A 27,993-nucleotide genomic window follows, 5' to 3' on the forward strand; every position below is an offset into this window, starting at 1 on the left:
TAAACAAGTGCGAAGGGGAGCATGAAATTTGAAAAAGTACAGAATAACTACCGATGGCCCATCCGCGGAAATATAGTGACGCTACGCCTTGTTTACAACCTCACTCATTGCTTCGTCCAAGATGCCCAGCCCAACCTCAATCTCCGCGTCGGTGATGACTAGCGGCGGAACAAAACGAATACAGCCTTCTCCAGCAGATATAATGAGCAGCCCCTTATCTCTTGCAGACCCAAGGATATCGGAAACCTTGCTGATATAGGGAGCGGTAAGTTGCAAGCCAAGTATTAAACCTCGACCTCGAATCTCAGATACAGCATCGGGATACCGCTCCTGAAGCCGTTTCAGCCCCTTAATGAGGGTTTGGGATCTAGAGTTAACAGAATCCTGGAGATCCTTGTTTGCCAGACGGGTCAATACATGGTTACCCACGGCACAGGCAAGTGGACTCCCGCCAAAAGTAGTTCCGTGGTCCCCAACCTTGATATATTTCCCTACTGTATCAGAGGAAATGATCGTGGCACCGATGGGGAAACCGTTCCCAAGTGCCTTGGCGGTGGTGAGAATGTCTGGGTGAGCAGGCTTGGAGCCATCCTTTGGCCTAAGTGAAGGGTGAGCGTGTGCCCAGAGGCTGCCTGTGCGAGAGAGGCCACATTGGATCTCGTCGAAGATCAGCACCGCTCCGACTTGGTCGCATCTTGCACGGAGTGCTGTAAGGAATTCCGCGGAGGCAACGTTCACTCCGCCTTCGCCCTGGATAGGTTCGACGATGACGCCGCACGTCTTGTCCGTGATTAGGGTTGGGAGCTGTTCAATGTCGTTGTATTTTCCATACTTGAATCCGGGGACCATGGGAGCGAAAGGAGCCTGGTATTTGGGGTTTGGAGTAGCAGATAAAGCACCAAAGGTTCGGCCGTGGAAGGATCCCTGGAAGGAGACTATTTCATGTTTCGCGCCTGTAGTGTCGAGGCTATGGCCTACCTTCCGAGCAAATTTGAGAGCTGCTTCGTTGGCTTCGGTTCCAGAATTGCAAATGAACGCTTGGGTGGCAGTCCGCATTGCACCTGAGGTCAGAGTAGTGCTGACAAGTGCCTGGCTCAATTTACCGGTGTGCTTATTGTGAAAGAGGTTGGATGCATGTATCAGTATCTCAGACTAGCTTTGCAATCAGTCTCATGTCCCCTCGTATGATTCATATACTCCAATAGGGCGTTCTATTCACCTGCTCTGATAGGACCTGTGACAATCCTGGGTCTGAATGGCCGAGAGATGTCACCGCAATGCCGGCTGTGAAGTCGAGATACTGCTTATTCTCCATGTCCCATAGGTAACAACCACTTCCCCTGGCCATCACCGGCGTTGGTCGAGCGTATGTAGGCACCATAAACGGCATGATCCCTTCGATGAAGCGGTCACTCCGCTTGGACAGGTTGCCTGGCAGGTCGTCATGTTCCTGCTCATACCAGTCAGTACTCCATATATCAACCACCAGAGCAGCCGCAGGGCAGAATACAACTCACTATCCGGGTCACTGTGCTGGAAGGCTTGCTCTTGAAAGGGTCCACCACCTCCGGACTCGAAGCTGTCGAAGCCCACCGCCGTCGCGACAGGGGGCTGGCCCCATGCTGCAGAGCTCTAGCTCCTCCTGCCCGTCGCAGCGCTGCTCGAGAGGCCATCGCACCGTCAACCCGCACAATTCGCCTGTACTGTATAGAAGCTGCCTAGGACAGCCTGGAGACAAGACGAAAACCACCAGGCGAACGCAATTCTGCTATTTTGCCTGTCAAGAATGCGAGTTGGTTCTTCTATAAATTTGGAGCTGGAGATGACTCGGAAAAACAAGAGATCCCGATTTCGGCGATTCTCGCAATTTTGCTCCATTCGCAGCTTTCACCGGCAACACAACCAACAACGATATTATACCACGACCACGCAGAGACTACCGGCAGTGCTAGAACCATGGCCGGCGTTGCGAGATACCGTCTTCCCTCGGTGTTAAGAGCTATATATACTCCCAAGCCGGCTGCACGAAGCTTCACAGTCTCCGCCGCGCGGTCCTCTAAACACAGCCGCTTCGCTCCCACACCGTCACCTCCTCGCCTGGCCCCCGAAGAACAAGAGATATTCGAAAATTTGCAGCAGCAGTCCACCGGAGCGTTCAGTACACCGCGATCAACGCCTCGGATAAATCAGTCTCCCCAGTCTCGGCCAGAAGAGGTGCTCCAGAGCTCAGCAGACGAAGAGCTACATCCAGATCTCCGCCGGGGTGCAAAGCCGGAGTTCGAGGGAGACAAGAATCCAAAGACTGGAGAAATTGGAGGGCCGAAGAATGAGCCGCTGAGATGGGGCGGGAGCGGAGACTGGAGTTATAACGGCAGGGTTACGGATTTTTGATAGAGATTCAGAAGTCTGGCACTGGGGGGGGGAGCCGGCGGTGGTGAAACTCGATACTACCGCCATGTAAATTATTGCGTACTCGAGTCGGAATGGGAAGATGAATAGACTGCATACACTGCAATGGGAATCATCTGTTCTTAACTATATACAATCTGCTGGCCCAGGACATCATCCGTGAATCATGAAGGGGACTTTAAGTTATGAAAGCGAGGACAAGGACATTTTTCATCGAACAAAGTGGTGGATGGGGTGAGATTATGATGACTGGGGCTTGCAACATTACATAAATAAATAAATCATCTATCCTTGAAGCCTGCTGACGGTTGCCTTCCCGGCTCGGCTATCGTTCTCACGACCAAGCTCAGCACTGATCCAAGCTCCAATCTTTGCTACTGCCTCGAGGCTAACGCCAGTCTTCATTCCAAGGCTGTGTATGGTATGGATCAGATCTTCCGTTGAGACGTTTCCGGTAGCACCCTTAGAGTACGGGCACCCTCCTAGGCCGCCAACACTGCTGTCAAATGTCCGTATGCCGTGCTCCAGGCCGACAATGGTGTTTACCAGAGCCTGGCCGTAGGTATCGTGGAAATGCAATGCGAGGTCATTGGTGGCAATCCCAGCAGCAGAGAGAGTCCTCAGTAGCTGCTGTGTCCTTGGAGCGGTTCCCATGCCTGTCGTGTCGGCCACGGAGACTTCGTCGGCACCCATCTCCAGCAACGAGGCAGTGATCTCAGCGACCTTGTGCGGGTCTACATCCGGTCCTTCATATGGACACCCAAGCGCAACAGAGACATAGCCTCGTACGCGGATATTCTTCTCCTTTGCCAGCGAGACTATCGGGCCAATTCGGGCGAGAGACTCTTCTATTGTGCAATTGGTGTTGGCCTTGGAGAAGGCTTCGGTGGCAGCGGCAAAGAGGGATATCTCGGGCAGCTCCGTTGGACGGGCTTGCTCTGGCAGGGCGGCTGTCTCTTTCTCGAGCACTTTAACCAGTGTTTCGAGGCCCTTCACGTTGGGGACCAGGTAGTTGTATGAGATCGGGTGGGGGGCGGAGGGCGGGGTTTTGGTGAGATGTGATAGAATGTCAGCTGTGCTGGCCATCTAGCAAAGCAAATTGGATACATTCCACCATTAGCCGGCCTGTTTCTAGTAGATCCATCGGGAAGTAGATATAGCACGCGAGCATAAGACTCACCTGGGGCACCCATTTCGCGGGCACAAACGAGCCGGCCTCGATGGTCTGGAGGCCGGTCCCAGCAAGCCTGGAGATCAGCTCCAGCTTCGTCTCAAGCGGAATGGACTTCTTTTCGTTCTGCAGGCCATCTCTGGGGCTAACCTCGACGATGCGAACGAAATCGGGAGCAAGTTTGGCTTCGGTAGCCAGAGACCGCACTGCACCGCGACGACAGGCCAGGTGGGATGCTCTGGAGGCAGCTCTGAGTCCGAACATGGTCACTCTCCCTATGCGCATTAGTCTCCGGTAAACAATGCAGAGTAGCGGTGCTTTGCTTCTGGCTGTCGGTCTGAACTGTCTGCTCGTCTGCTGCTCGTCTGCTTTCTTTTCTTCTTCCGCCTCGCCGGCGCTCGCGGCCGTCGACTTCGGCTATTTTGCTCCGATGTTGAAAAACAGACGGGATTAGTAAAATATGACTAATGAGTTGACTCAGCATTGACTCAGCCGCTGATAGAGGGGAGATAAGAGAAAAAGCTGAAGACGACGAGGAAGAAGAAGAAGAAGAAGAAGCAGAAGAACGAGAGAGAGAGAGAGTGAGTGAGTGAGTGAAGTCGTTAAAAAGGGGCTGAGATGGCAGATAATAAGGATGGAAATGATGCGCCGGCTGTGCCGCAGACAAACGGAACAAGGGTGCCGAAGAAGCGGTTTGTAGGGCGGAAGACTGCAGAGGCACAGGCGCAGAGGACTGGAGGGGAGGATGTCGAGCAGTCGCACACCACAGCTATACAAACAGGTATGAGAGCTGGTTGGAAGACTGGTTACCGCGACTGCGGTGCATTACGTTGAAACTGACAGTTGATGATTTTGTAGCATCTACAAGACGAGGCCCGCGAGCGCTGAACCAGATCCCCGCTGCGATCCTCGAAGATGAAGATATCAAAGCGGCCATCTCCCTCCTACCACACAACTACTCCTTTGAAATACCCAAGACTATACACAGGATACGCTCGTCAGGGGCCAAGCGAGTGGCCCTCCAGTTTCCGGAGGGCTTGCTGCTCTTCGCCACTACAATTTCAGACATCCTGAACCAGTTCTGCCCCGGCATTGAGACGGTTATCATGGGAGATGTGACATACGGCGCATGCTGTATAGATGATTACACTGCTCGAGCACTGGGCTGTGACTTGCTGGTGCATTATGCGCATTCGTGTCTTATACCCGTGGACGTCACCAAGATAAAAACGCTATATATCTTCGTTGACATCGGCATAGACACGCCGCATCTGATCGACACTCTGAAACGCAACTTCACCTCAGGCCAGCGCATAGCGGTGGTAGGCACAATACAGTTCAACGCTACACTACATGGGTTGAAACCTGTGCTGGAGAAGGAAGGGTTCAACATCACCGTGCCCCAGATAATGCCCCTGAGCAAAGGGGAGATTCTAGGTTGCACATCCCCTCGCATGTCCAGCGAGGCAGTAGATCTACTTCTGTACCTGGGCGATGGACGCTTCCATCTTGAATCGGCCATGATTCATAACCCGAGCATACCAGCGTACAGATATGATCCTTACTCCCGCACCCTGACCAGAGAACGGTATGACCATGAAGAAATGCAAGATCTGCGTCGAAAGGCGATAGACGTCGCCAAATCAGCGAAGCGATGGGGTATCATACTGGGCAGCTTGGGGCGTCAGGGGAATCCAAATACCATGAAGATGATTGAGGAGCATCTTAATGAGAAGGGCATACCCTATGTGAATTTGCTGTTGAGTGAGATTTTTCCGGGGAAGTTGGCGAGTATGCCAGATGTTGACTGCTGGGTGCAAATTGCTTGTCCCAGGCTGAGTATCGATTGGGGGTATGCATTTCCGAAACCCCTACTAACACCGTACGAGGCGCTTATTGCCTTGGGTATCAAAGAGGACTGGAATAAGGCGAATGGTGGTATATACCCGATGGACTTTTATGCAAAGGAGGGTTTGGGCAGGATAAAACCTGGCACGACTGTTGCGTCGTTGGCAGGATAGTAGCCAGATATTTTATGACAATGGCACTAAATATGAAAAAGAGAATAAAAATTTATAAAATTGGATAGATTCAAACAGGGTAGATAATGATGTGCACGTAGTAGACAAAAAAGTAGAAACTCTCTCAATCATCTGCATCGTTAGAATCCACTGGAGTTCCTCTCTTCAAAGCTAGAAAGGCTTTCCCACCCGCGTCATCCATAGGGCGTTCAGCAGAGCGCCAGGTGGAAATTGCCTTTTCGACATCCTCGTACATCTCCAGCGTGTCATTGATAATGCCTCCCTCGTCGGGTTCTGCGCTTCGCGTCCCTTCTCGAGAAGAAGAGTCAGTTCGCATGGGAAAGGCTGGGCCAAAAGTATGATCTGGTGTAGGATTGAACATGATTGCGTTTGCGAACATGCGGATCAGCTCCTTTTCTAGCTGCGAGGAATTTACTATTCCCTTCGGCGGCATTAGTTCTGCTGATTTAGTAGCTAGCAGTACGTTACTCTTAGCTGATGGGCCCGCTCCTGAAGCTGCTGCTCCTGCTGCTGCTGCCGAGGCCGATGCGCTTGCTGTTGTCGATGGTGGAGTTTCCTCCGTTGTCTGGGAAGCTTCTAAAGCTGCAGCAACGGCACGGCTGCCTTGGTGTATAGCAGACTTGATAGATTTTATATCCTGAGGGCGGTATATGAGATCCTTGTACCCGGGCGCATCGCGGTTCGTCAATGGCTTGGCAAAGATGGACGCATACTTATGAGCAGCTACGTCGTTCATTATCGGACCGCAAGTACGGCCAAATGTCCGTGAGCACATCACGTATTGGCTATCTTTCAACCAATCTGACGGCCGTTGGTCATGAGCTAGGGAGAAAGACCCACTGGGACTCCTTTTCCGCTTTGCACGATAGTGGCCACTATCCATGTCATCTCCGGTGATACCTACTGGAGTGCTTGGAAGCTCGTTTTTGATGTGACGGGTATCCTCTCCGCGCGAGGCAATGGACTGACCGCGTGTTCGAGGACGGCCCGAAGGTGGATTGCTGGGCGAAGAAGCATCTCCCGCATGCTTGGGGCTCTCACGAGGGGCTGCGCCACCAAGGTCCAGTTTACGACGCGCCGCCTGTCCCGTCCACTGTTCTACATCTTCTTGTCCTGAAGGTGACAAAGCTCGCTCACTGATAGGACTAATATCAGCAGATTTTGGCCGTTCAGGAGAACCGGGCTCATTAGGTAGCGATATAGGACCAGGTATCTTCCACGGTGTATTACCGCTGGGCGTGACCAACGAAGGCCGAGGTGGTCTCTTGCCTATTGACTGCGCAAAAGACGGGAGCTGAGTCTTGAGTTTTTCAAGGGCCGCAGCATCCGGAGTAACAGTAGGTTGTGTGGTTGTCGGTAGAGGAGTAGGGATGCTAACCCCACCGGCCGGGGGCGGAGCTATTGCTGGTGGTGCTGAAGGTGGGGGATTCTGGGTAGGAGGAATGCTGGGTTTATCGACGTTAGGAGCAAGGGGTTTAGGTGTGGGTGTTGCCTTGTTACGCGCCTGGTTGCTTGGTTTCGGGGTGGAGCGAGCAGATCCATGGCCGTAAGAAGACTGGGGTATTGTTTGGGGAGTTAAAAGAGGCTGAAACTTGACGGTCTGAGGAACTGTTTTAGGTGGTATCTGGGGTGTTCTATTCCAAGTTGTATTCGGTGGTGGCGGTGGTTGAAGTGAGGGTTGTTGGGTTGCTCTGTTAAGAGGCATAGGTGGGGGTACATTTTGATATGCGGGCTGTGATGCGGCTGAGGTTGACGTCGGATGAGCAGGTGGGGGAAATGGCTGGATATTGGGGTATATATTGGCTCCTGGGGTGCTGACAGGTGGAGATGCTTGGGGAGGTTGTTGTTGTTGCTGCTGCTGCTGCTGTTGTGCCTGGTTGGCCAACGGCACTGGTTTGAAGTTATACGTAGAAGGGATCGGAGCTTCTTGAGGGGCAGTCACTGCAGGCGGTCCCACCGTGGGTTGTACAGGCCGTACTCCTTGCGGTGTGCCTGCAGTAGTGGGTGTTTGAGCAGGTGCTTGCACTGCTTCCTGTGGGATCCTGCCGGGCACCTTTTCCCGCGCAGCCTCCGGCTTCGGCGGTGGAGTAGCAGCAGCACCTGTGCTGGATGCCACGTTCGAACCATCAGCAGTGACAGGCTGTTTCTGCAGGTCCTCTCCGGCCTCTAGCCGTCGTATCTCGTCCTTGATCTCGGCGTACCGCTGTTCCTCTCGCCGTATCTCCCTCGTCACGCGTTCCTTGTACCTAGCGTAGAGCTTATCGACCAGGTCCGGCATGGCCGCGGAGTGTGACCTGGCCGTTCCATCCTGCGCGGCCTGAGCATGTTTCCTCTTCTTCAGATTGGCCGTTTCCTGCGCACTGTGACTGTGGTCCGAAGCCTCGTCGTCTGAAGACCGGACGCCGTCTACGAGGAGGGTGGTGTACAGCTCCTCGAGGGCCTGCGGGCTCAGTCGGTTCGCGTCGTACTTGACATCCTGCTGGATAAAGGGATTGTTCCGCAGGAGCTCTGAGACTGGCGCAAAGCTATCCGGACGACTCTTTAGCGTCGCCAGAGACTGGAAGAAGAGCAGGGACTCGAAGGGGGTGTATGACGAAAGAGAAGGCATCCCATTGCATTCCCGCGGCTGGTCTCCTTATAGCCCGTGGTGTTTTCTCTCGCCTTTTTTTTGCCTGTGTACCGGCGACAATGCCTGTCCGTAGTGTCTCTCGAGCGTCGCGTCTCTCGTGTGTATCGCCAGCCGTGTCCTCGTCCTTGCCGTCGCTGTCGTTGTCGCTCTGCCCTGCGCGTCACCAGCATTTTTTTTCCGTGACGTTGAAAAAGGCATATCACGTGACAACTATCTTTTTTTTTTTTGTTTCACGTGACTCTCCTTTACAATCCACGTGATCAACACAAAGTCACATGACAATCAACTGGCCTCCTTCCCAAAAAGGAAATGTTTTTATTTCGACATCAATAAAATAATATAAAATAATATAAAATAATAAAAATATAAAATAATAATAATAATAATATGATAAGAAATGAAAAAAACTCCACCTTTCATTCCTTGTGTTCAGGGGGAGACAGAGACGACGGCAGCAGGCGCAAGAGCTGAGTCAACAGTACGGAGTAAACAAGAAGCAAAAAAGGGATAGGAGGCGGCGCCAGGGCGAGTGACGCAGTTTTGGCTAGCGTTCCGCCTCCCCCCTTCTGACCCTTGGGTGCCCTTGGGCTCTTGCGGCTTACACTGCAAACTCGGGACTAGACGACTAGCTGGGCGGGCTACTTGGTAACTAAACCGCTAACTCGCAATTAATACAACTATATCATCATCGACCGCGACCTCCTGGTGACTTCTGGTGACTCTCCAGCCTGACCGTTGCTGCGACTCCGCCCTTTTTGCCCTGCATCGCCCGTTTTCTCCTTCGCCTCCGCGTGAGCAAACGACCGCCCGTCCCCCAGCTGGCTCTGGTTTCGAAGGACAAAGCTATATAAATCCTCAGGGGGGCTCCTCGTCGCTCCTCTGCTCGCCCTGGATCTTCCACCACTCGGACTGGCTGTGCAAAGCACCTGAAACCCTGATCTCCAGTTAATTACTACTTGACCTCGTTCTCCGTCCATCCATAAAACACACCCCTCCCTGTTTCTCGATCTCGAACAACCGCGAAGATGTCTCAGGAGAGGACAGACGTGGAGCTTGATAAAGAGTGGAAGCCCAACGGCAGACGGCCTCAATCGTCAGTCTTTCTTCTCCCTTTCCACTTCATTCATTCACCCATCTCGTCTCTGTCCAAGTTTGAACCGTTCTTTGTTGACCTGTTTCGTTGCAGAACCATGGCTCGCTCTCTTGCTGCTGCGCTTGATAATGCTTTCATGCTTGACTCGGAGGTTGACAACCTCACCAACTCCATCCACTATAAGTATGTCTATGTCCCAATGAACAAAGAACTCAGAGAAAAAGGGAAGACAAGAAACAGCTGCTAATGGTCTGATGTATAGACAAACATTGGTATCAATGCAAAGTCGCGAACTCGAGGCGCTGGAAGCTAGACTTCGAGCCACCGAGAATCGTCTAAGAATGCAGAAGGGGGAGGCACCCCTCGAGCCCGTCAAGGTCAATGACGGTGCTAATAATGATAATGTTACCTCTCAGAATGGCTCGCTCAAGGGCAGATCGCCGCTGGAGGTCTCTACCACGGACAAGGAGCGTGGCCTGCCACCGCTCTCCACGCCCAACCAGTCCGACGATGGCTTCACCACCAACGCTTCCACATCCCCAGCAACCACAGACCAGGACGATGAGGCTGCTGACCATGCTGGCGTTCATGGTCGAGGCGACGCGCAAGGTCATTCTGAGGGCAAGCAGGGATGGTCTTGAGTCAATTCATTCATCACCGCCCTTTTTATTAAAGCCTTCAATGCATTTATTGGGACAGCAATAGCCTTTTTCCTCGTTTTTTTCTTTCTTGATTTTTTATGTTTTGGTTATATCTACCTTTATACCCGAGCTCAAGACCCCCCATGACTTTTTATATTCTTCCCAACCAAACAGTCATACAACGGCACCCCGGGCTCAATATCATGTTCGACGTTGCTATGCATATCCTTTCTTTTGGGGCATTTCACTTAATTAAACCCAACTCACTCGATGCCTGGCTGCTGCGTCTATACATGTCTGAACGGTATATGACAGGTTTCGGGAACACGACTCCCCCATCCCTCTCTTTGGTCTCCCCCTCCCACATATCTCTCTCTTGCCACATCCTTCTTATCCTTCTTTTTACAACACACTTATCATCTTGACGCTGTCGGATATATATAGTTTAATTATCTCATTCGCTTGCCCTCGCCCATTCGCTTGGTTGACAATGTTTACTTTGTTCTTATGTCTTTATAATACCTTCATTTCTCTCCCCTTTCCCGCTTCGTTGTAAGATTAATTGTCGGGTTCTGACTGCATGTTGTATGCTTTTTTTTATTTGGAAATACTATTACTTGCTATAATAGATGCGTTGGTTGATTGCATTGGGGTGTATATCAGGCGTCCTTGACTAACGTCTGGAGAGAAGTTTCGGGGTGTTTGACTGCTACTTAGGTGACGGAAACAAGATATATAAAGGAATCAATAATACAAAAGTTCTATTGTTGCAGATCTTGCGGTAGTGTTTATAGTGTTAGAGAACAATACTTATTTACAGAGCGTCGGTGAGAGCCTTGTTAAGCTTGGTGAGCTTAGAGGAGACGCTGAGGTCGATTGTTCGGCCATCGAACTCAACAATGAGTCCACCAACGATTTCTGGGTCGACCTGTAGCATACCATATTAGTGTATATTGACAAAACAGAAGAGAAAACAGACGAATAATGCTTACCTTGGTGACAACCTTGAGCTTCTTGCCCTGGCTGTACTCAGACTTGGCGATGGCAGTCTCTAGACGCTGGATGGTCTTCTGGTCAAGTTTCTAACTCGGAGAATCAGTATCAAAATCAACATTCACTGCAAACATGGACATAGAACACATACCTGAGCGCTGGTGATGTTCAGCTCAATCTCACCCCGGTAAGCGCCCATCAAAGTCTCAAACTTCTCGCAAACACCCTGAAGGACACCCAATCGGTTGTTCTCAGCAAGAGTCACGAAGAAGTTGCCCAAAAGCTCGTTCTTGCCAGTAAGCTTCTGCAGTTCCTGGACAATCTGAGACTTGTCCTGTGCAGTCAAGGTAGGAGTGTGCAGGATAGGACCCAACTTGGCGTCCTTCTTGAACACCTCGGCCAAAGCATTGAGAGCCTTGGAGGTCTGCTCTAGGCTGCCGGTCTTTGCGGAGGCAGTGTACTGCTCATGGGGAAAAAAAAACAACGACGTTAGCGGGTGAGTTTTTTTATTTTTGCGTATCGGCTGCCTGTCGTCCGCGACGGCCAATTATCATCCACCACCATCGGAAACCAAGTATATACGCACCAGGGCATTGGCGTAAGTGCCGTCAACGCCGAAGAGGGCGACTGGAGGCTTTGGGTCTTGGGCTGCGGCGGCATAGGTTCTGGCTCCGTTGACGACGGATCGTCGGGAGAACTGCTGGGCGGAAGCGCGAAGGCTCGCCTGGGCGACACGGGAGGAGAGCATGGCGAGAAGATAGGGGCTCGGGCCGTCGAATTGAGCTGCTGTTGGGCGGTGCGAGATGGACAGCCGGAGATGCTGCTGGTTGCTGGCGGTTTGCAAGTCGTCGTTCGTGGTTTGGAGGTCGAACTTCGCAGTGGGTTTGAAGTTGCTCGGCGGAAAACAGAGTCACGTGATATAAAATTCGGAAGACTTTGGGGGTTGAGGAACTACAATAATAATAATAATAATAATGACATTATTGATATCGCTGGACTTCGAGCTGCATGTCGTCGCATAACACTGAGATGCGGTTGAAAAGGCTGTGGTAGCTCTTTAATTATGTATCATTATTATACGTTATGCTATTTATCATGACTCGTTTGACGAGGGATGCCGTGGACGCCAGGTCCGGTAATGCTCAGTAAAACAGGCAGCAGAGAGGGCTGCCGAGAAGAGGACAATGATGAACGAGGGTGAGACGATACAGGTGGAACCGACGGGAAGGAGTATGCAGTGTCTTTGATGTGCTGTTTAGTCACTTTTGAGCATACTGTCAACCAGATCACCCAGCGGTCCCCAGAAATCCTTCCCGCTGGCCAGGTTGTGCTCCTCGATAAACAGCACATAATGCTTGAAGCTGGTGTTCAGGTGCGGTTCTAACCCAAGATGAACGACGACTGGGTAGTGGTGGCAGTATATGTGTGCATATACACGGTACATGCGTTTGAACAGCTGTCTCAGCAGAGAAGGGAATGTTTTTGGGAAAGGCACCCCTAGAATGATTATCGTCAACTTTAGTCTCAAACTCGTCCTCGATTATCACAAGGAGTATCGGTTCAGTGGAGCTCATACCTATATGGCTGGGGAACATCTGCTCGTTGTCAATGTTTGCCTGTACCCAAGTCATGAGATGTTCTACGTATTCGGGTGCAGACATCTTTGTAGGACGCTTGAAGTTCTCGTTATCCTGCCATAGATACTCAAATCTGTAATCCGCCAGTTAGTGACAAATAGCATAATATGTAACAGCACCGGAAAACGTACTCGTCCGTGGCCTTCATCTCAGGACATGTTTGCGGCGAGCAAAACTCAGTGATTGACCCATACAGCAGGTTGATCTGGTTATAAAAATCGACCACTATCCATCCAGTTAGTCAGTCAGCGCCAGCCCATATGTTCACTCTTTATGTTTCCTCCTCCGCGCGTGCTCTCCATCAAGGTATAAGAACGTACAGTTAACGGCTAACCATTCGTTGACATCCTCTCCGTCAGGGAGTTTGACGGCCTTTCGAAGACTCCCGCTGCCCAACGTCGCCTCCGCAAACTGTCGAAGCTGGTAACTTCCGCTGCCTTTATTCGCTGCTCGCGGCCGGAATGGCCCCCGCGTGCGCGAGTTTCTGTTTGTCGAAGAGAGATCTGTCAGCGGCGGGGCCATCGCGGTCGCGATAAGTATAGATGTAGGTTCAATATCGAATAAGAGAAGCTGAAGTAGGGTCTCAGGCAGGAAAAAAAGTGATAGAAGTCAGGGCCGCAAGATTCGCAGAGACTGAACGTACATGGTGTTGATAAGAGAACTCGCCATACTGTATGTCAACAGGGATGCGCCGTGGGTCGTCGATTTCCCTTGATCCGCGCCTGATGCAATTTCTCGACAGCTCGTTGGTTCTCGGAAATATTTCTTGTCGATAAAAAGGTGAACTGATTGGACGATGCAAGAAGATGGAGTCGTTAAGGCGTAAATTAGGAGTTGGTATTTAAACGCCTTTTGTCTTTGCTGGATGTTTTATCGCTTTTTGGTGGTTGCCGGGGAGACGGCCACGCCTCGTCCAAATCTGGGGAGATCACAGGTTCTTAATATACTGGTTTCGCAGCATTTAATACCCGTGCAATGATTCAAGCAACAGGGTACTAATCTCTAAGGACTGAGCATCGCTATACTTCGTAAGGAACCGTTTGAATCATGGTCAACGCCAAAGGGGGTACATTACAGCTATTATACATTGCTATAGAGCGACAACGGTAGAAATCCAATCCGGACGACATGTAGAATTCATCTAATCAACATATGAACATCGATGGTTACCGAAACCATCCCAAGCTTCTAATCCCACTATCAATTCGACGTAGCAGTGGTTTTATATAGGTATTCCCTGCAACTCCTCTCGGCTAGGCTCTTGCACCGTCCCGCCATAGACCGTAATAGGGATGCTAACTTCAAAAGATTCACAGGATATATGTTCTGCAGCGGCAAATACAGTCCCTCGTTCATCATGCTCGACGGGTTCTAACAGACCAATCCCAGATGCTGACGTATGAGCATTCTCCGTAGAATCGGGCAAGCTGCTTGTTACGAACTCAAATCGAAGTTGCCATTCAACATTCACACCAGAAGTGATCAGAGTAGGAGTGGCGGAGACCGGGATGGCGGGCGTGAAGGCCACTCTGGATGCAAAAAGGGTGTTTTCAAAACACATAGCGTGAACCTTTCGTGTGGCACGAGTGATACTTGCCGCAGATCGAAGGGCAATTTCGGGATTGATTGTTTCATGGGTTTCTAAAGAGCCACGTAGAGAGTGGCAGTGAATAGCTGCGTTTGTAAAATCGGCAGTAGCCACGATAGTTTCTCCTATTCGGTGAGATGGTCGATTAAGCACTATCACGGCAACTCGCCGGCCACTGCGAGATATTTCAAAGCGGTTGACACTCTGATCTGATGCAGTTGACTGGTTGCTACGTAGGATAGCTAAGTCAATGGCGTCCTTGCATGAAAAGGGGGCTTCGTGATGAAGGTGTGGCGGCCCAGGACTTATCGGTGACACCAACGAGTCCTGACGGTCCTTTTGCTTGAGGATTTCGTCTACGTATGATAGAAACTGAGGTGCTGATGTCCATGCTTTCGCGCTTATGCTTTTTTCCTTTGCTGGTGGCCGCGGGGCTGATGAATCAATACTTTGCACTCGTGCTTCATCCCTCAGCACCACGTATGGCTGCATTAGATCATGTCCGAGAACACCTCCTTGAGCTGTGATATCATTAGTGAATAGCATATAAAAAAGTGACGAGGGGATTGCCCTTACCATCCACGCCACTGAGAACACGGAATGGCACATTGATCTTGTGAAGTCGCTGGTTTCCCTTTATGGCTGCCGCCTTTTGCGTTCCAATAACCAAATTATATGAAATCTTTATAGCCTTGCCCTTGTGGCTTGAAGGTAGCCCGCGGGGTAGAGTAAATGAGAATGAAAACGTCTTTTCCTGCCCAGGTGCCAAGCGGAGGTCGACGAAAAGAAGGGACTGCGGAGTTGATAGTAGAGGTATGGAGTTGGATGAAGAGGCGCCTCGCATTTCCCGTAGCCCGTCAAGTTCTCCTGTTGAAGTCAAACTTGCAAGAGAGTTCCCCAGACTGCTGAGCCCTATATTTCCCCAGAACCCGCTTCTAGGCTTCGACTGCCTTGGTGACCGTTCATTGCTGCCATGGTGACCAACAACGCCCTTACGCTTTACTTCTTCGAAGATTGATTGATCAAGTAATGATCCATCAACCGTGAATGAAGCGTTGATCTGGGCATAACCCATGAGAAGTGTTTGCGACTCATTAGATCGACCGTTCCTGGTTGGCTCAAGGTTTGATTGATGTCTTCGATGCCTCGGAAGGCCCCTGTTCATAGAAGCTAATTTATAGTCTGAATCAAGAGTCTCCGTGGAGTTATTGCTAAGAGAATAAAACTCAGTACTACTTCGGGTACTGCCCTCCATCGCTGATACAGCAGAGAGTTTCGTTGCGGGCGTAAGGCAGCGAGGCTGGTCAGCTGTCAACTTCCCATTGGCAGCAGTTACATTAATATGATCGGGTATGGTAGCTTTAGTAGGAGGTTCAGTGTATTGACCCTCTGGGGCTGGCTGCGTTGATGGATTTGTTTTATTTTCGGGTGAAGGCGGAGCCTGCGGAAACTTGAAATCTCCATGGAAAGCGCTCATTTTGCGTGGTGCTCTGCGCATCGGACTCCTTCTAGCGGCCGGTGAATTATTGATTGGATATCGGGAGGGGTCTGCTTCATCCTTGGTGCTCGGAAGGGAGAGGTTGGACTGTGAGGTAATGGGCGAGAACCTCGAGATTGGAGTTCGGGGAGACACTAAATCCAGAATTAACACTCTGAGTTTCACATAAAAGGTTGGAAATCAAGTGATGAATTAATACCAGCTGGAAACTCATCTCTGTAAGGGTCATGTCTCCTAGGAGGGGCTTGAAAACTTGCTGATCGTACATGCCGGCCTGGCTGCGGACTCTTTGGGGACTGAAGCTGTTTACGGTCGTGAGAAATATCCGTCTCCAAGGATATTATTGAAACAGATCGTTTATGGGAATGGCCTGGTGTGTTGGAAGCTCCATGAGTGCGTGATGGGGTGGTAGGAGGAAAGCTTTGGCTCAAGATGGGAGAGGAGCCAACGGAAGCAGAGGCCCTGTGATGTGGGTGTCGAGGCCGATACCCCGAGGACTGCGGGCGACGCGGCGGATTATTGAACGAAAATGGGTTAAGGGATTTTGCTGGAGAGTAGTTGGTCCCATCTGTGACAGTGTTAATAGGCCGAGATCCTCCTCGATAATGCTTCGTCGTCCCAACAACCTCGTTTCCTGCCTCTTCCTCTGTCACATTTTTGAAGGTGATTGTGCATTCAACGTCTTCTCCGGCGAATATCGTTTGTTCTTTCCATCTCACGAAGACCTGAATGTCCGATAACATAACGGTAGGCTGGTTTTTTGCTGCATGGATGGATGCGTCGTTAAGGGATTGGGGTCATGTCAAGATCGTTCCGTAAAGAATTTCAATGCATATCTGGCTTGTAAATGTGCATTCTCGGTGTAGCCAGCGTAGGCTTTGATATCGTGCTGTATATAGACCGGGGGAAAAAGCCGTAGCTGCAGCAAGTGTGCACTCGGTTACCTGTAAGGATAAAGCATCGATGGTTGTAGATGTGGAGAGTTCGACTACGCATTTCTCCAGGACGTTCTTGGCTGATCTTCATGTGGCCTTGGCATGCGCTTGGCGGCTAACTTAAGCGCCGACGGCTACTCATTATTCGGACTACCCATTAGATATTAAGAAGTGTGATATGTGAGGTAGTATTGTACAGTTAGAGGTATGTAAACAGTGTTAGAGTATGGGCTGTAGGAGTTAGTGGGGAGTTGATCTACCAGTCAGGCTTTTCTTTGTAGCTTCGCTCATTGTATTCAATTCTTCGCGGATGCCTTTGAGTGCTACTCCTTCTGACCTTTGACGAGTCTTCCTTCGCACAGTTATCCCCGGCATAATCTCTTTTAGTACCGAGGAGATCGTCTGCAGTAACCTCCCAAGGATCAAATCTTCGAGAGGAATTGTCTTCAGGAACAATTCTTTTCTGGGGAATTCCTTCCCGGCGTCTGTTTTGAGACGGATATTCACCAGAAAGGTCTTCAATTGAGTTTGAGGAATAATGGCGTTGAGACAACACTTCCTCAGCACTAGGATCGCCTTTAGAAGTTGGGTCCGTGTGCCTCAGTCCCAGCTCCATCATTTGCTCTTGGATCCTTATCTTTCGTTTCTCCCAGCGATTTCTCCTATCAATTTCCTCTGCCTCTGTGGCTCGCCATTTGCTTTTCAATATCCTTCGAATGGCTTCAGGGGAGATTTTGAATTCCTCCGCAAGATTCTTTGTCGAAAACTTCACAGAGTCCATGCTATGTAGCTTCCGGATGCTCTCCATAGTGTCGGGAGACACCTTCTTCCGCGGTTTCCATCCTTCTTTAAATTTCTCCTTCAAGGCGTTTTTCTGGACTGCCCATGCGGGTAGAGGTTTCTTAGGCTTAGGTTTCGTTGATTTGGATAGACTAGTGTCTTCAGCGGTTACTTTCTCGGTTTTGGCTGGAGGGGCAGTGGAATAAGATGCCACAAAATGCAATTGTTTCAGTGCACCATTTTTTGGGATAGATAATGGAGTGTAATGAGTTGAGGTGTAATTGTTATAAGCTTGTGAAGGGATTATTTGCGACGCGATCGAGGATGCGAAAGATGCTGTAGTGACCGGCCGGGTAGGATGACAGAGAGATCGAAGATGGCGTAAAACTGCAAATATATTTGCTGCTGTTAACGGCTGCGACGACATTGTAATCGCCGAACACAATCAGGGAACCGTTCGGGATTGTTTGTCTACTGTTTAACGGACATCAGAATCAAATCGAACTTGCAGAAACGACAGTAGCTTAGGTCAAAGCTCTTTCACGTGACACATATTTTTCAGCCAATCGTTACGGGGTATCCATAACCTAGACTGCTAGGATGCCCTTGAACAATAAGCCGTAGACGCGAATTTGAGAATTAACGCGAATGAGGATGGAAGTCAACCCGTCCTGTATAATATATAGGAAAATCTCTTAATTATATACACTTTGCATACGGAGTACTCCGTATTTGGCTTGCTATTCCACGGAGAGCTAGTTTGACCGTTGACTTCATCCTGACTACCCAGCCAAGAATTTTATCGAAGCTTGGAAAGATATGCTTCAAGGACCGGTCTCGCAATCATTGCTGCCCCTTTCATACCAGTTTCACCATCAACTGCAAAGACCTGGGTATTTGTATTTAGTCATTTAGTCAATTAAACCGACAATTTCGCTCAAAAAATGGCTCCATCCCGGAGCCGACACCGTCGATGATGCATTGGTTATTGTAGCACCAATTTTAGGGTTAAATAACTAGACAAGCGCAGTAAGAAAGTTGGTCCCCTGAGGCTTCGGGGTAGCTGTGGTTGACGCTGAGGTTTGATATTCTTTTTGGAGTTGAAAAGAATTGTAGGAACAATTAAAGTTTAGTATATCCCCAGAAATCAACCAATGAAATATTGAGTAAAGTTAGCCAATGAAAGAGTTCATTCTCAACCCCTTATCTCCACATATTTCTGCTCAATATAAATTTCGCTTTATTGTTCAACCCAGGATTGTTGCTATTGTTGAGAGATGAAAGGATAAGAAAATGAACTACTTAGTGGGAGGATAAGAAGGCTACTGGGGAACTGACCAGGCGGGTTTTCTTCTCTTCCTAACTAACTAGTCCTTGATGTCTTCGTTACGGAATACCATCAAGCCAGCAATGTCGGAGCCTGCTGGAACCTCGCCCATGGAGGGGGCATACAAACAGCACACACACACACCACATCTGGAATCCGACTATTCCTACGATTCAGAAGATAGCACAGATATCAATGGTGCCAGACGGGAAGTTGACCGCTCAAACCTCCCTGGAGGCAACCGATCATTAGCCGGTATCTCTATCAGGTCATTTCTCCTTGGCCAAGCTGCTGGGCTCTGCTCACTGCTCACCTTAATACTGGCCTACCATTCACATCCTCTATGGAGAGCCCCCTTCTTCATTACATGTTTAGCTGTTTTCCACTTCCTTGAGTTTTACATAACGGCGGCTTATAGCACCTCGTTTGCCACGGTATCTGCCTTCCTTTTGAGCTCAAATGGTGCTGCGTACAACATTGCTCATAGCTCTGCAATGGCCGAGTGTCTCCTGAGCCATCTTTTGTTTCCCGAAGGCTATCTCCAATGGACCTCTATGCTTTTTGGTGGAGTGAGAGTTCAGGTCTTTGTTGGCCTGATGATGGTCGTTGTTGGGCAGATTATCCGCAGTTTTGCCATGGTCCAGGCAGGCTCAAACTTCACCCATACTGTTCAGACACAGCGAAGAGACGAGCATGTACTTGTTAAGTCCGGTTTATACAGCATTCTAAGGCATCCTAGCTATTTCGGATTCTTCTGGTGGGGACTAGGAACGCAATTAGTCCTTGGGAACTTCGTTTGTTTCATCGGATATGCCCTCGTTCTTTGGAAATTCTTCTCATCTCGGATATACCGTAAGTGCATTGCTCATTGGAAGTGATTGGACTGTAACTAATATATTCTAGGCGAGGAAAAGCTTCTCATTGGATTTTTTGGCAATGACTATGTAGAGTATAAGAGCAAGTCCTGGGTAGGAATTCCATTCATTGGCTGAGTGGGAAATGCCATCTTCTATCCATTGTGTATGTATGTCGGGAGAGTCAACAACAGAATTCATTGAACGTTCTAGATTCAAAATATTGTTTGCTGTCATTAATGCGGTTAATTGGCGCAAAACAAGTCATTGTTTCCCTCTATCTTGTCTACTTATGTAGGTGGCAGAATGTGAATATATAGTTGTCTCTGCTTTCCACTTACCCCCTTCATTTGAAGCTATTATGCAGACGCTAATTATACCCAGTGATATGTTATGCGATACATCACACCATTCCACAATATAATACTACTATTACACTGGTTACCAGCGACTTAAAAAGCAAGACTATAGAAAACATCCCTAGTCTGCTTAACAAACCTAATATACTAGACGATACAACCCCAAATTGCAGACAAATCTCAAGAACATACCTTGCTACCATGTGTGGAATCCGAACACACACTCATCGACCCTGTGGTTGTAGGTTACATTATATACGTCTCTGCAGGACATTTAATACCCCTCCATGCCCATCTGCACCGAAGGACACATCTCGGTTCATCACGACAGGCAATATATACTTCTCTAAAGCCATGCTCCATCGCTGCCCGAGATTATACATCTTTCCTGCCGAGATGGACCCGTATCCATGTCATTCTCACTGGAAACAGTTTTCTGACCCAATAACGCTTCTTCAACCCCCTGATGATCCCGAGGGAGAGGTTGAGTCGGTTCCCAATTCTCGGCATAACCATTACCAAGAAGAAAAAGATGACGGTATGCAGGCAGACAATCAGGGAAGCAGTCATTCGATTGTGATCTCTTCCCAAACTCCGGGACCTCGTTTGCTACGGGAAAGGTTTCGCGGCCTAAGTTGGAGCTCCTGGAAGAATCCTTAGGTCTAAATGTCAGGATAACCAGTGTTATCGATGTGTATGCGTGGAAACTATGGGAGATATTATCTTGCTGTCTATGGCCAAACCATGGTCAGAGGGTATAAATTGAGGTACTCCTGATAACAATATTGTGCGTCCAGAGAAAGGCAGGCAGTGAAAAGGCGTTGGGTATATGAATTCTTGATAGAACTGATTCAGCCATTAATATGTATACATCGGATAAAAAGAAAAAATAAAATCCGCCTAATAATTAAAATCATACAAGACCGTCTATAGTTTACTCTGTATGAGTTGCATGGCCACACCACCGCTCATGCTATACAGTTGGGTATCCTCTTCTTCGGATTTTCGGAGAAGCATATCTCTCCCTGACCGTGTGCTCCACCATGTCACGCAAAAATTGGCTCGTTCCACATCCATGTCTCCGTTACTTGACGTATCCCAAAACTTCTCTTGACACTTTCTCCTTATCTCTTGGTCATGAATCCGGTTTATCAAGTCAACAGTTAGGTCTAACCAGTCCTCAAGTAGTTCAACTCGGAGATATGGAAGACCATCGATTATGGTTATCGTCAGTACACCTTGCTCTGAAAGGTCCTCAGGTGCTGGGTTTGGATTTGAGTCGGTTGCTGGAGGCAGTAGAGGCGTTGTGGGTGCGCTTATAGCTCTATCGTATAAGAGTTGGAGGAGAACTGAGGGTAAATACGGTTGGCTGTTGGCAAGTGGTGATGGGGGGGCCGTTATCTTGAGAATGGTTTTGAATGCGAGGCGGAATTGCCTTGCGGATAAGTTTTGCGGGAAAACCTATACAGAGTAAGCATTATCGAAATGATAATAATTTGAATTGAAATCCTTCCACTTACGGTAAAAAGGGTATCAACATAAGAGGGAAGGTGTTTTGCGGCCATATTGGCACTTTGTGGAGCTGCAAGAACAGCAAGAACCACACTATGAGCAGATTCAAAAATTTCTAGGAGATGGTTATTCCCACCAGCCGCGAGATAAGGCTGTGCTGCTGATAGGAGGAGTCGCTCATTTAGCATGGGTGATACTATTAGACTGAAATGTTCCGCTGTGTTGAGGAAAAAAAGGTCTAGACACCTATCGAGTGGATGGGCGGGGATTTTCGATGAGTCGGATGGCCGAATCTCTTCCAAAAAGTCTTCCGACAGATCAGGATATTGGGCAAGGATGTCAATGGCAGTTAGGTTGACGAAGACATATTGTGACGAGCTGCTATACCCAGCTCTTGCGGTAATAAATGCAAGATGCCGAAGGGATTTAAGAGACTTAGAGGCAATAAAAGGGCTACCTGTTCAGGGGGGAAAAACTGTAAGCTACCTGATTACTAGCTAATTAGATTGAGCGCATACTTACTCCTATCAGCGGCAAGAATAGGATCATTGAGCACCCTTCCGAGTATTGCCCGGAGAACAATGATAAAAGAAAAGAGGGGTATATTTAGTAACTTCCAAAGTGTAGGAACAGTTGTCTGTAATGAGGCCGTATCTAGAAATTCGGACTCCTCGGATTGATCGATTTCTGACAATTTGTTTTGGCGCCACTGAACCATCAGTGTCCTGGATAGCTCGAAGAGTGAGTCTAGCACTTGGATAACCTGGCCGCAGTTGCTGGTGTTCTCAACCGCATGAGCAATAAGTCTCGACAGTGGGCCAAATGAAGCTACAAGCGGTCTCATTAATATATCCTTTGCTTGATAGTATGACGGCGAGTCTTCTTTCCAGCAAAATTTGCCCTGGCCAGGGATTTCTTCAATACCCCTGTCGATGGAGCCCAGGAAGTAGCCAGATTCAAGACCTTCTGGAGACATAAAGGCGGCATCGGCTAACACGGGAAGCAAGACGTCATAATTTATCCTGCTTCGTTCCCAGTCGGATAATAATTCGAAAGTATAGTTAAGGACGAGTACTATCGTATATGCAGCAATCGCTGGACTAGATCGAAGCTCATCTAGAGCTAGTTGTATCCCGGTGACCAGAGCAGCCTCGAGCTTTTTCCTTAAGGCATATGACAAACCTCGTCGGTTTTGACCTTCAAACCCGAGCAATAGCCCGCCTAGCAAAAGAAGATGTCTCCATCGCGGTGACTTCTCATCGGCGCCATTCACTACTGCCTTCGCCCAATCTTCTCGACCAATTCCCCGACGCTGTAGATTTGGGGAGTGCGGGTCATATGCGGATTCATAATTAACAATCGTGACCGCCGCGGTGTTGAAAACGCTCAGCATCCGCCGGCAATAGTGCAAATCAAGGGTCGGCAACTCCCACAGCGATTCAGCACAAAGTAGCTGGCTTGATAGAAGAGTGACGTTCAATGGATTGGTGAGCAGGGTTAAATGACCGAGAGCTGAGGGTAGAAGACTGGGAATGGATATTCGTTAGTATCAGTTCAGTTGCTTTTAAGTTTGCGGTAATGTTCATACTTGAGTGCATCTGAAGGAGATGTTGCAGTCTGAATGGACCGCAAAAGCGTCGCAAGGGACCTTTCAGTGCCCATGATGCCGGTTAAAGGACTCCTTGTTGCATCGGGCAGAGGGCCGGATCTCTGTCTGCTCTTGATGTGCTTTGAAGAGTCGAGCGAAACAGCTTCCCCAGGTCAACTTCTTCTTGCCGAGGCTCAAACCAGACGCGCGCGGGTTAATAATCACGTGATAATTCTAACCAGGTCCAATTAAGGTTTGCGCGTTCAGGAGTTAAAAAACATCGCAACACTCGATAGCAGCAACAACGATCAAAGCTCGCAAAGGAACGGCAGAGCCCATGTCCTGTTCCGCCATAATGTGACCCCGGCGAAAATATGACATCGCACTCGATACCATCTGAATATGTCTCCCCGGAGTTTCCATCCCTATACTTCCCATTCAGCCCTTTGAATCAAACTCCAAAACACATCTATCATATGGAAGATGCGTGGCGTTTTACCCTATACTGGACATTGGCGTTCTATGGCGGAACTCATATGGCTGTAGCACTGTATGCTACGATATGTCAAAGACACAGTTGGAAGCTTGCATGGGCAATTCCACTTGTATACGCAATCATTGCTGGGCTGGAGGGCTTGTTAGCTGGTAGCGTTGTTGGTTTAATGTAAGCCTGGGTCTCCATCGGCCAAATCGAAAGTACCAACTTGGATTCTTGATCCTAATCCATTTCTTCCTCCAGTCTCGGTTTAGTTTACGAAGCGGGAAGCTTTAAAATGTCGACATGGATTCCCTTTGCCTGGGGCTGCATCAACGTCCTCGTCCTTATCTTGTCCTCCTTTTCCTTCCATGGTGGACTTTGATCGCATTGTTGGGCTCGGTCTTTATTCCACCAAGTTCATATACTTGAGCTATCCATGCGGGTATCTGCGACTACCAGCCCATCAAACATTTACCCCTGCCCACAACGACTCGTGTGAGCGATCGAGAGAGCTGCTCGTCCGGATTTACAACTTCCGTACATATATATATATATATACCTGCCTCGGAAGCCTCCTGTCGGTGCATCGTTAAGCTGATAAAAGCTTAAATCTAATGTTATGCATCACACCTATCATTCATCAAGGCCTATCTTTCTATAACCCAAGGGTGGTATATCACCAAGGTACGTCCTGGAGTATCAAGTACCAAATATGGACTTCAGAGATATACCTGGCGGCTGACAATATGACTCTTTGAGTGGTTTCTTTTGAAAAAGATAAACTTTAAGATGCAAACTTTACACCCGCGTCTGACAACCTTTATCCTCTTGGTCTATCTAAGATTTCTCTGGATTATTGATTCTCCACTATGACTGCCAGTCCGGCTAAGTGACCAAGTCTTCGTTGGAAGCCCTAGTAGGTATGCTGCCGAAGGAAGCTGGATTAGAAATGCGCACACTCGACATATCCATTGGTTTTGGATTTTTAAGGATAAGGTTATTATTTTATGGCCACAGGTGGACATTGCGACTCTGGTGTCATTTCTCAATAAGCGTGTGCGCAATGGTTAGAGCCGTGGGAAATGCTATTAAGAATCCAATGGTAGCTATTATCTTAGCAGGCTAATTAAAACTTGGTTACCAGAGTGGGTGAACACATGGATACCAAATCGACATTGTGTCTTACATGAATCGGACAGATGAAGTATAGCTGGTACTCCGTACAGAGTATATAATAAAGTAATGAGTTTGAAGAGAAAATGACAAAATGCGATGTTTCTCTTATTTAAATCGAGCATGAATGTTATGTAAGTTAAGATTAAATCTGTAGCCTGTAATTGGTCTAATTTATCATCCTCGCCACTGTGTTCATTTTTATTGGCAGGATTTTTAAATCACATGACAATTTACCACGTGATAAAGATGTTTTGGTGACTAAGCAATAATTTTGGTCGTCTCCCTTTATCAAAAGACAGACAACGAGCAAGCTCTCTCTCCGCAGACATCGCAACGTTCTTACCACTCTCCGCCCAATACCTACCGGAGAAGCTCGAAGATGACTACAGGTATGTGATACCTATAAACGTTGGAAAGTTCGTTCTGCTGACATATAATTAGCTCATCGACCAACCTTCGACCCAGTATGTCAACTTTCACCATTCCCAGGAGGCTTCAACGTACTTACTGTTACTATAGGCCCGGGGCAAAGAAGCCCAGAGAGGACCTGCATACCATCAGCGGCTTCTCCCTGCTCATACACATCTCAAAGTCAGGTACGGAGCGCGACTGACTTCGTTTTAAGAAGCGCAGACTGACTAGGTATTATAGGCAGCCAGGACAAGGAGGAGCTGCAGATGCTCAACCAGAGACTCGAGATTTACGTGCCGAGCTGTTAAAAGCCGAGGCTGCTCATTTTGCCAAACTCAAAGGGGGACCTGGGCCGTCGAACGCTGATGCAGAGCCGTCTATTCCCAAACGACAGCTGGAATCTGCGCCAGAGCAAGATGATATCGCAGACGAAGATCCGGAAGCGAAGCGGCGAAGGATACTGGAAGAGACGCGAGATATAGATGCAGATTCAGACGGCGGGGACTCGGACAGCAGCGAAGAAGATAGGTGCGTGGGGGAGGAATTGTACCTTTTAGCGGTCTTTACCATACGGTCTGCTAACGTATCAATGCAGCGATGACGAAGAAGATGAAACAGCAGAATTAATGCGAGAACTAGAGAAAATAAAGCGAGAAAGGGCAGAGCAACGGGAGAGAGAGGTAGGCCGGAAACCTAAGGGACTGCGGGGTCCACCAGCGGCTAATAGCTTCATAGGAACAAGAACAAGCTGCAAAAGAACAAGAAAAACGGGAAATTGAAATTGCTCGAGGAAATCCATTGCTCAACCCGCAAGACTTTAATATCAAGCGACGTTGGGATGACGATGTCATCTTCAAGAACCAAGCTCGAGGCACGGAAAACAAAGGTGACAAGGAATTTGTTAATGTAAGTCTTATACTATATCTTTTTATTTTGAATATAGCCTTTGGTTGTATGGGTCTTGCTTGGCTAATCTCCTATCTTTCATCAGGATTTACTACGGTCCGATTTCCACAAGCGATTCATGGTTTGTTTACATTTCCGCTGCCCTTTTCTAACCATATAGGCCACTAACTTCTCTCCTCTTCTACCAGTCTAAGTATGTCCGGTAAGCCAGGAGTGGCTTTAGAGGCGCCATGGAGTTTTGCCACTGTCAACTTGTATGCTATTACGGGGTACTTCTATTTATAACATTGAAGGGATTATTTTTGGAGGGGCGACGCATAAAGTTTACCGTGTTCCGTCTACCAAAGGTACAACGCTTTCTTTTGGAACTGTATTTTGATATTTTGATTGATTACTACTCGAATGGCCCTTTTTGCTCCTGTATCCCACATTTACCCGAGAAAAGGCTTGGATATCCCAACTTCGCGGCCATCAACAGTCCGGTGTGGCTGTGTTCAGCCACAGCACAGATCTCAATCTTCTCGATACATCGTTCACCCGTCTTCTGCGCATCATTGTGGCAAAAGCTCCGTGCCCTAGCTCCCCTGCACAGCCACAGGACGGCCCCCTTCGACCTATCTAGGGAGCATTCAAGCCGAGGTGGCGAGCTCACTAGCACCGGGGTTGTCCCTTTCTCCTGGACTTCCCGTGTGTATTTCCCTCAGGCCACGATTGTCCCCGCCCAATGGAACGTATCGTGCATTCTTCTCCGGTCTTCTTTGGCGATAGGATGATGCAGTCGTGCATGGGTGTTGGGTGATGAAGCTCGAATCATCAGTGGATCAAAGACGAAACTCATGGCGTTCGATGCGGGGTTCGATCGGAAAGGGATGTTGCATTGCAATTGGCTTGTAGCGGAAGGTCGCCTAAGTTATCTGCGAGAGCTCAGTCTCCATGCTACGCTGCTGTGTACGAAGTGTATGCGAGCAGGAAAAGCAACAATACCACGATAACGTATTTTTTGCATGGGGCCATGCCACCCTGCTCAGAGACTACTGATCTTGTCCCCTGTATCAGATTGTTTGTCGACCCAGTTCGATTAATCACATCCCCCCGCCCCCGCTGTCCAGCCCGGCCACGGAGAGCTTGCGTCCTCGCATTTTGCACCGGCGTCAGACTGATACCCACCACCGGCCGTCCTTACCAATGTGTCTCCGAAGTTGGCAGGCGTGACGATCACGGTGCAATGGATTGGGTTTTGGCTGAGTTCCAGCCAGTGTGGAGGGGTAACCCATATCGTCATCATTGTCCCCTCTATCATTGTCGTCATTAAGGGGGTGACCGTATAAACATAAAAGGCCCCCGTCCCCTCCTTTCCGTCCACCATATACCCAAGATCTTTTCATCCTCCTGTATACACTCAAAGGCATCTTACCCTGTACTAGACTGTTCTCTTCTATCAAGACCCGTCGTCACATTATACCCCATTCAAAATGTCTTACAGCAACCGTGATAACGAGAACTACGTATGTTGGCCTAACCGTGCACCTACCCTGAGCGCTCTTCCCTGGCTCTGCTAAGCTAACATTGCATTAATAGTCCGGTAGCGGAAACAACGACAGCTACGGTGTATGTTACCCATGTAGACCTAGTATGTGCTTCTTGAATATGATGTGCTGACAAGTGTTGTCCTCCCAGTCCTCAGGTCGTTCTGGAAATGATGGCAGCTACGGCTCCAGCAACACCGACAGCTATGGTTCATCTGGCCGTGGCAATGACTCCTATGGCTCCAAGTCCAGAGACAACGACTCCTATGGATCCTCCGGTCGTGATAACGACTCCTATGGCTCTTCTGGCCGTGGCAATGACTCCTATGGCTCCTCCGGCCGCGATAACGATTCCTACGGCTCCAAGTCCAAAGACAACGACTCGTATGGCTCCTCCGGACGTGGCAATGACTCCTATGGATCAAAGAGAGACGACGACT

The 27,993-nt window shown here is 48.9% G+C and overlaps 12 protein-coding genes across 12 annotated transcripts; 4 read left to right on the top strand and 8 right to left on the bottom strand.

Annotated features, from left to right (window-relative positions):
* Positions 1–81: 81 nt before the first annotated feature.
* On the bottom strand, positions 82–1,315 carry TRV_06572 (class III aminotransferase, putative; the record flags this gene model as incomplete). The annotated part of the gene is made up of 2 exons (XM_003019359.1): positions 82–1,152; positions 1,220–1,315. 2 exons carry the CDS (start codon positions 1,313–1,315, stop codon positions 82–84), a joined length of 1,167 nt encoding a protein of 388 aa, XP_003019405.1.
* A 1,379-nt stretch (positions 1,316–2,694) lies between these two features.
* TRV_06573 (3-hydroxymethyl-3-methylglutaryl-Coenzyme A lyase) lies at positions 2,695–3,844 on the bottom strand (the record flags this gene model as incomplete). The annotated part of the gene is made up of 2 exons (XM_003019360.1): positions 2,695–3,495; positions 3,590–3,844. The coding sequence occupies 2 exons, from the start codon at positions 3,842–3,844 to the stop codon at positions 2,695–2,697; spliced, it is 1,056 nt and encodes a 351-aa protein (XP_003019406.1).
* Positions 3,845–4,010: 166 nt separating this feature from the next.
* TRV_06574 (uncharacterized protein) lies at positions 4,011–5,601 on the top strand (the record flags this gene model as incomplete). Its single annotated transcript, XM_003019361.1, has 4 exons — positions 4,011–4,033; positions 4,062–4,165; positions 4,191–4,361; positions 4,439–5,601. 4 exons carry the CDS (start codon positions 4,011–4,013, stop codon positions 5,599–5,601), a joined length of 1,461 nt encoding a protein of 486 aa, XP_003019407.1.
* Positions 5,602–5,725: 124 nt separating this feature from the next.
* On the bottom strand, positions 5,726–8,230 carry TRV_06575 (uncharacterized protein; the record flags this gene model as incomplete). The annotated part of the gene is made up of 1 exon (XM_003019362.1): positions 5,726–8,230. One exon carries the CDS (start codon positions 8,228–8,230, stop codon positions 5,726–5,728), a length of 2,505 nt encoding a protein of 834 aa, XP_003019408.1.
* Positions 8,231–9,276: 1,046 nt separating this feature from the next.
* Positions 9,277–9,985, top strand: TRV_06576 (uncharacterized protein; the record flags this gene model as incomplete). The annotated part of the gene is made up of 2 exons (XM_003019363.1): positions 9,277–9,527; positions 9,607–9,985. The coding sequence occupies 2 exons, from the start codon at positions 9,277–9,279 to the stop codon at positions 9,983–9,985; spliced, it is 630 nt and encodes a 209-aa protein (XP_003019409.1).
* Positions 9,986–10,799: 814 nt separating this feature from the next.
* Positions 10,800–11,726, bottom strand: TRV_06577 (uncharacterized protein; the record flags this gene model as incomplete). The annotated part of the gene is made up of 4 exons (XM_003019364.1): positions 10,800–10,913; positions 10,978–11,067; positions 11,130–11,438; positions 11,565–11,726. 4 exons carry the CDS (start codon positions 11,724–11,726, stop codon positions 10,800–10,802), a joined length of 675 nt encoding a protein of 224 aa, XP_003019410.1.
* A 507-nt stretch (positions 11,727–12,233) lies between these two features.
* On the bottom strand, positions 12,234–13,137 carry TRV_06578 (uncharacterized protein; the record flags this gene model as incomplete). Its single annotated transcript, XM_003019365.1, has 4 exons — positions 12,234–12,475; positions 12,555–12,688; positions 12,747–12,840; positions 12,936–13,137. 4 exons carry the CDS (start codon positions 13,135–13,137, stop codon positions 12,234–12,236), a joined length of 672 nt encoding a protein of 223 aa, XP_003019411.1.
* A 700-nt stretch (positions 13,138–13,837) lies between these two features.
* TRV_06579 (intracellular protein transport protein (Sat1), putative) lies at positions 13,838–16,444 on the bottom strand (the record flags this gene model as incomplete). The annotated part of the gene is made up of 3 exons (XM_003019366.1): positions 13,838–14,724; positions 14,780–15,788; positions 15,968–16,444. The coding sequence occupies 3 exons, from the start codon at positions 16,442–16,444 to the stop codon at positions 13,838–13,840; spliced, it is 2,373 nt and encodes a 790-aa protein (XP_003019412.1).
* A 448-nt stretch (positions 16,445–16,892) lies between these two features.
* TRV_06580 (uncharacterized protein) lies at positions 16,893–17,843 on the bottom strand (the record flags this gene model as incomplete). Its single annotated transcript, XM_003019367.1, has 1 exon — positions 16,893–17,843. One exon carries the CDS (start codon positions 17,841–17,843, stop codon positions 16,893–16,895), a length of 951 nt encoding a protein of 316 aa, XP_003019413.1.
* Positions 17,844–18,793: 950 nt separating this feature from the next.
* Positions 18,794–19,735, top strand: TRV_06581 (uncharacterized protein; the record flags this gene model as incomplete). Its single annotated transcript, XM_003019368.1, has 2 exons — positions 18,794–19,595; positions 19,647–19,735. 2 exons carry the CDS (start codon positions 18,794–18,796, stop codon positions 19,733–19,735), a joined length of 891 nt encoding a protein of 296 aa, XP_003019414.1.
* Positions 19,736–20,883: 1,148 nt separating this feature from the next.
* TRV_06582 (uncharacterized protein) lies at positions 20,884–22,861 on the bottom strand (the record flags this gene model as incomplete). Its single annotated transcript, XM_003019369.1, has 3 exons — positions 20,884–21,417; positions 21,477–21,925; positions 21,991–22,861. The coding sequence occupies 3 exons, from the start codon at positions 22,859–22,861 to the stop codon at positions 20,884–20,886; spliced, it is 1,854 nt and encodes a 617-aa protein (XP_003019415.1).
* Positions 22,862–24,830: 1,969 nt separating this feature from the next.
* TRV_06583 (uncharacterized protein) lies at positions 24,831–26,027 on the top strand (the record flags this gene model as incomplete). Its single annotated transcript, XM_003019370.1, has 6 exons — positions 24,831–24,841; positions 25,010–25,099; positions 25,230–25,306; positions 25,370–25,649; positions 25,717–25,801; positions 25,857–26,027. Coding segments are annotated over 6 exons (714 nt in total), but the record flags the coding sequence as incomplete, so codon positions are not given.
* Between the last annotated feature and the right edge of the window lie 1,966 nt (positions 26,028–27,993).

Source organism: Trichophyton verrucosum (genome assembly GCF_000151505.1).
Source record: "Trichophyton verrucosum HKI 0517 chromosome Unknown contig00739_1.f1.exp, whole genome shotgun sequence".
NCBI classification, from domain to species: domain Eukaryota; kingdom Fungi; phylum Ascomycota; class Eurotiomycetes; order Onygenales; family Arthrodermataceae; genus Trichophyton; species Trichophyton verrucosum.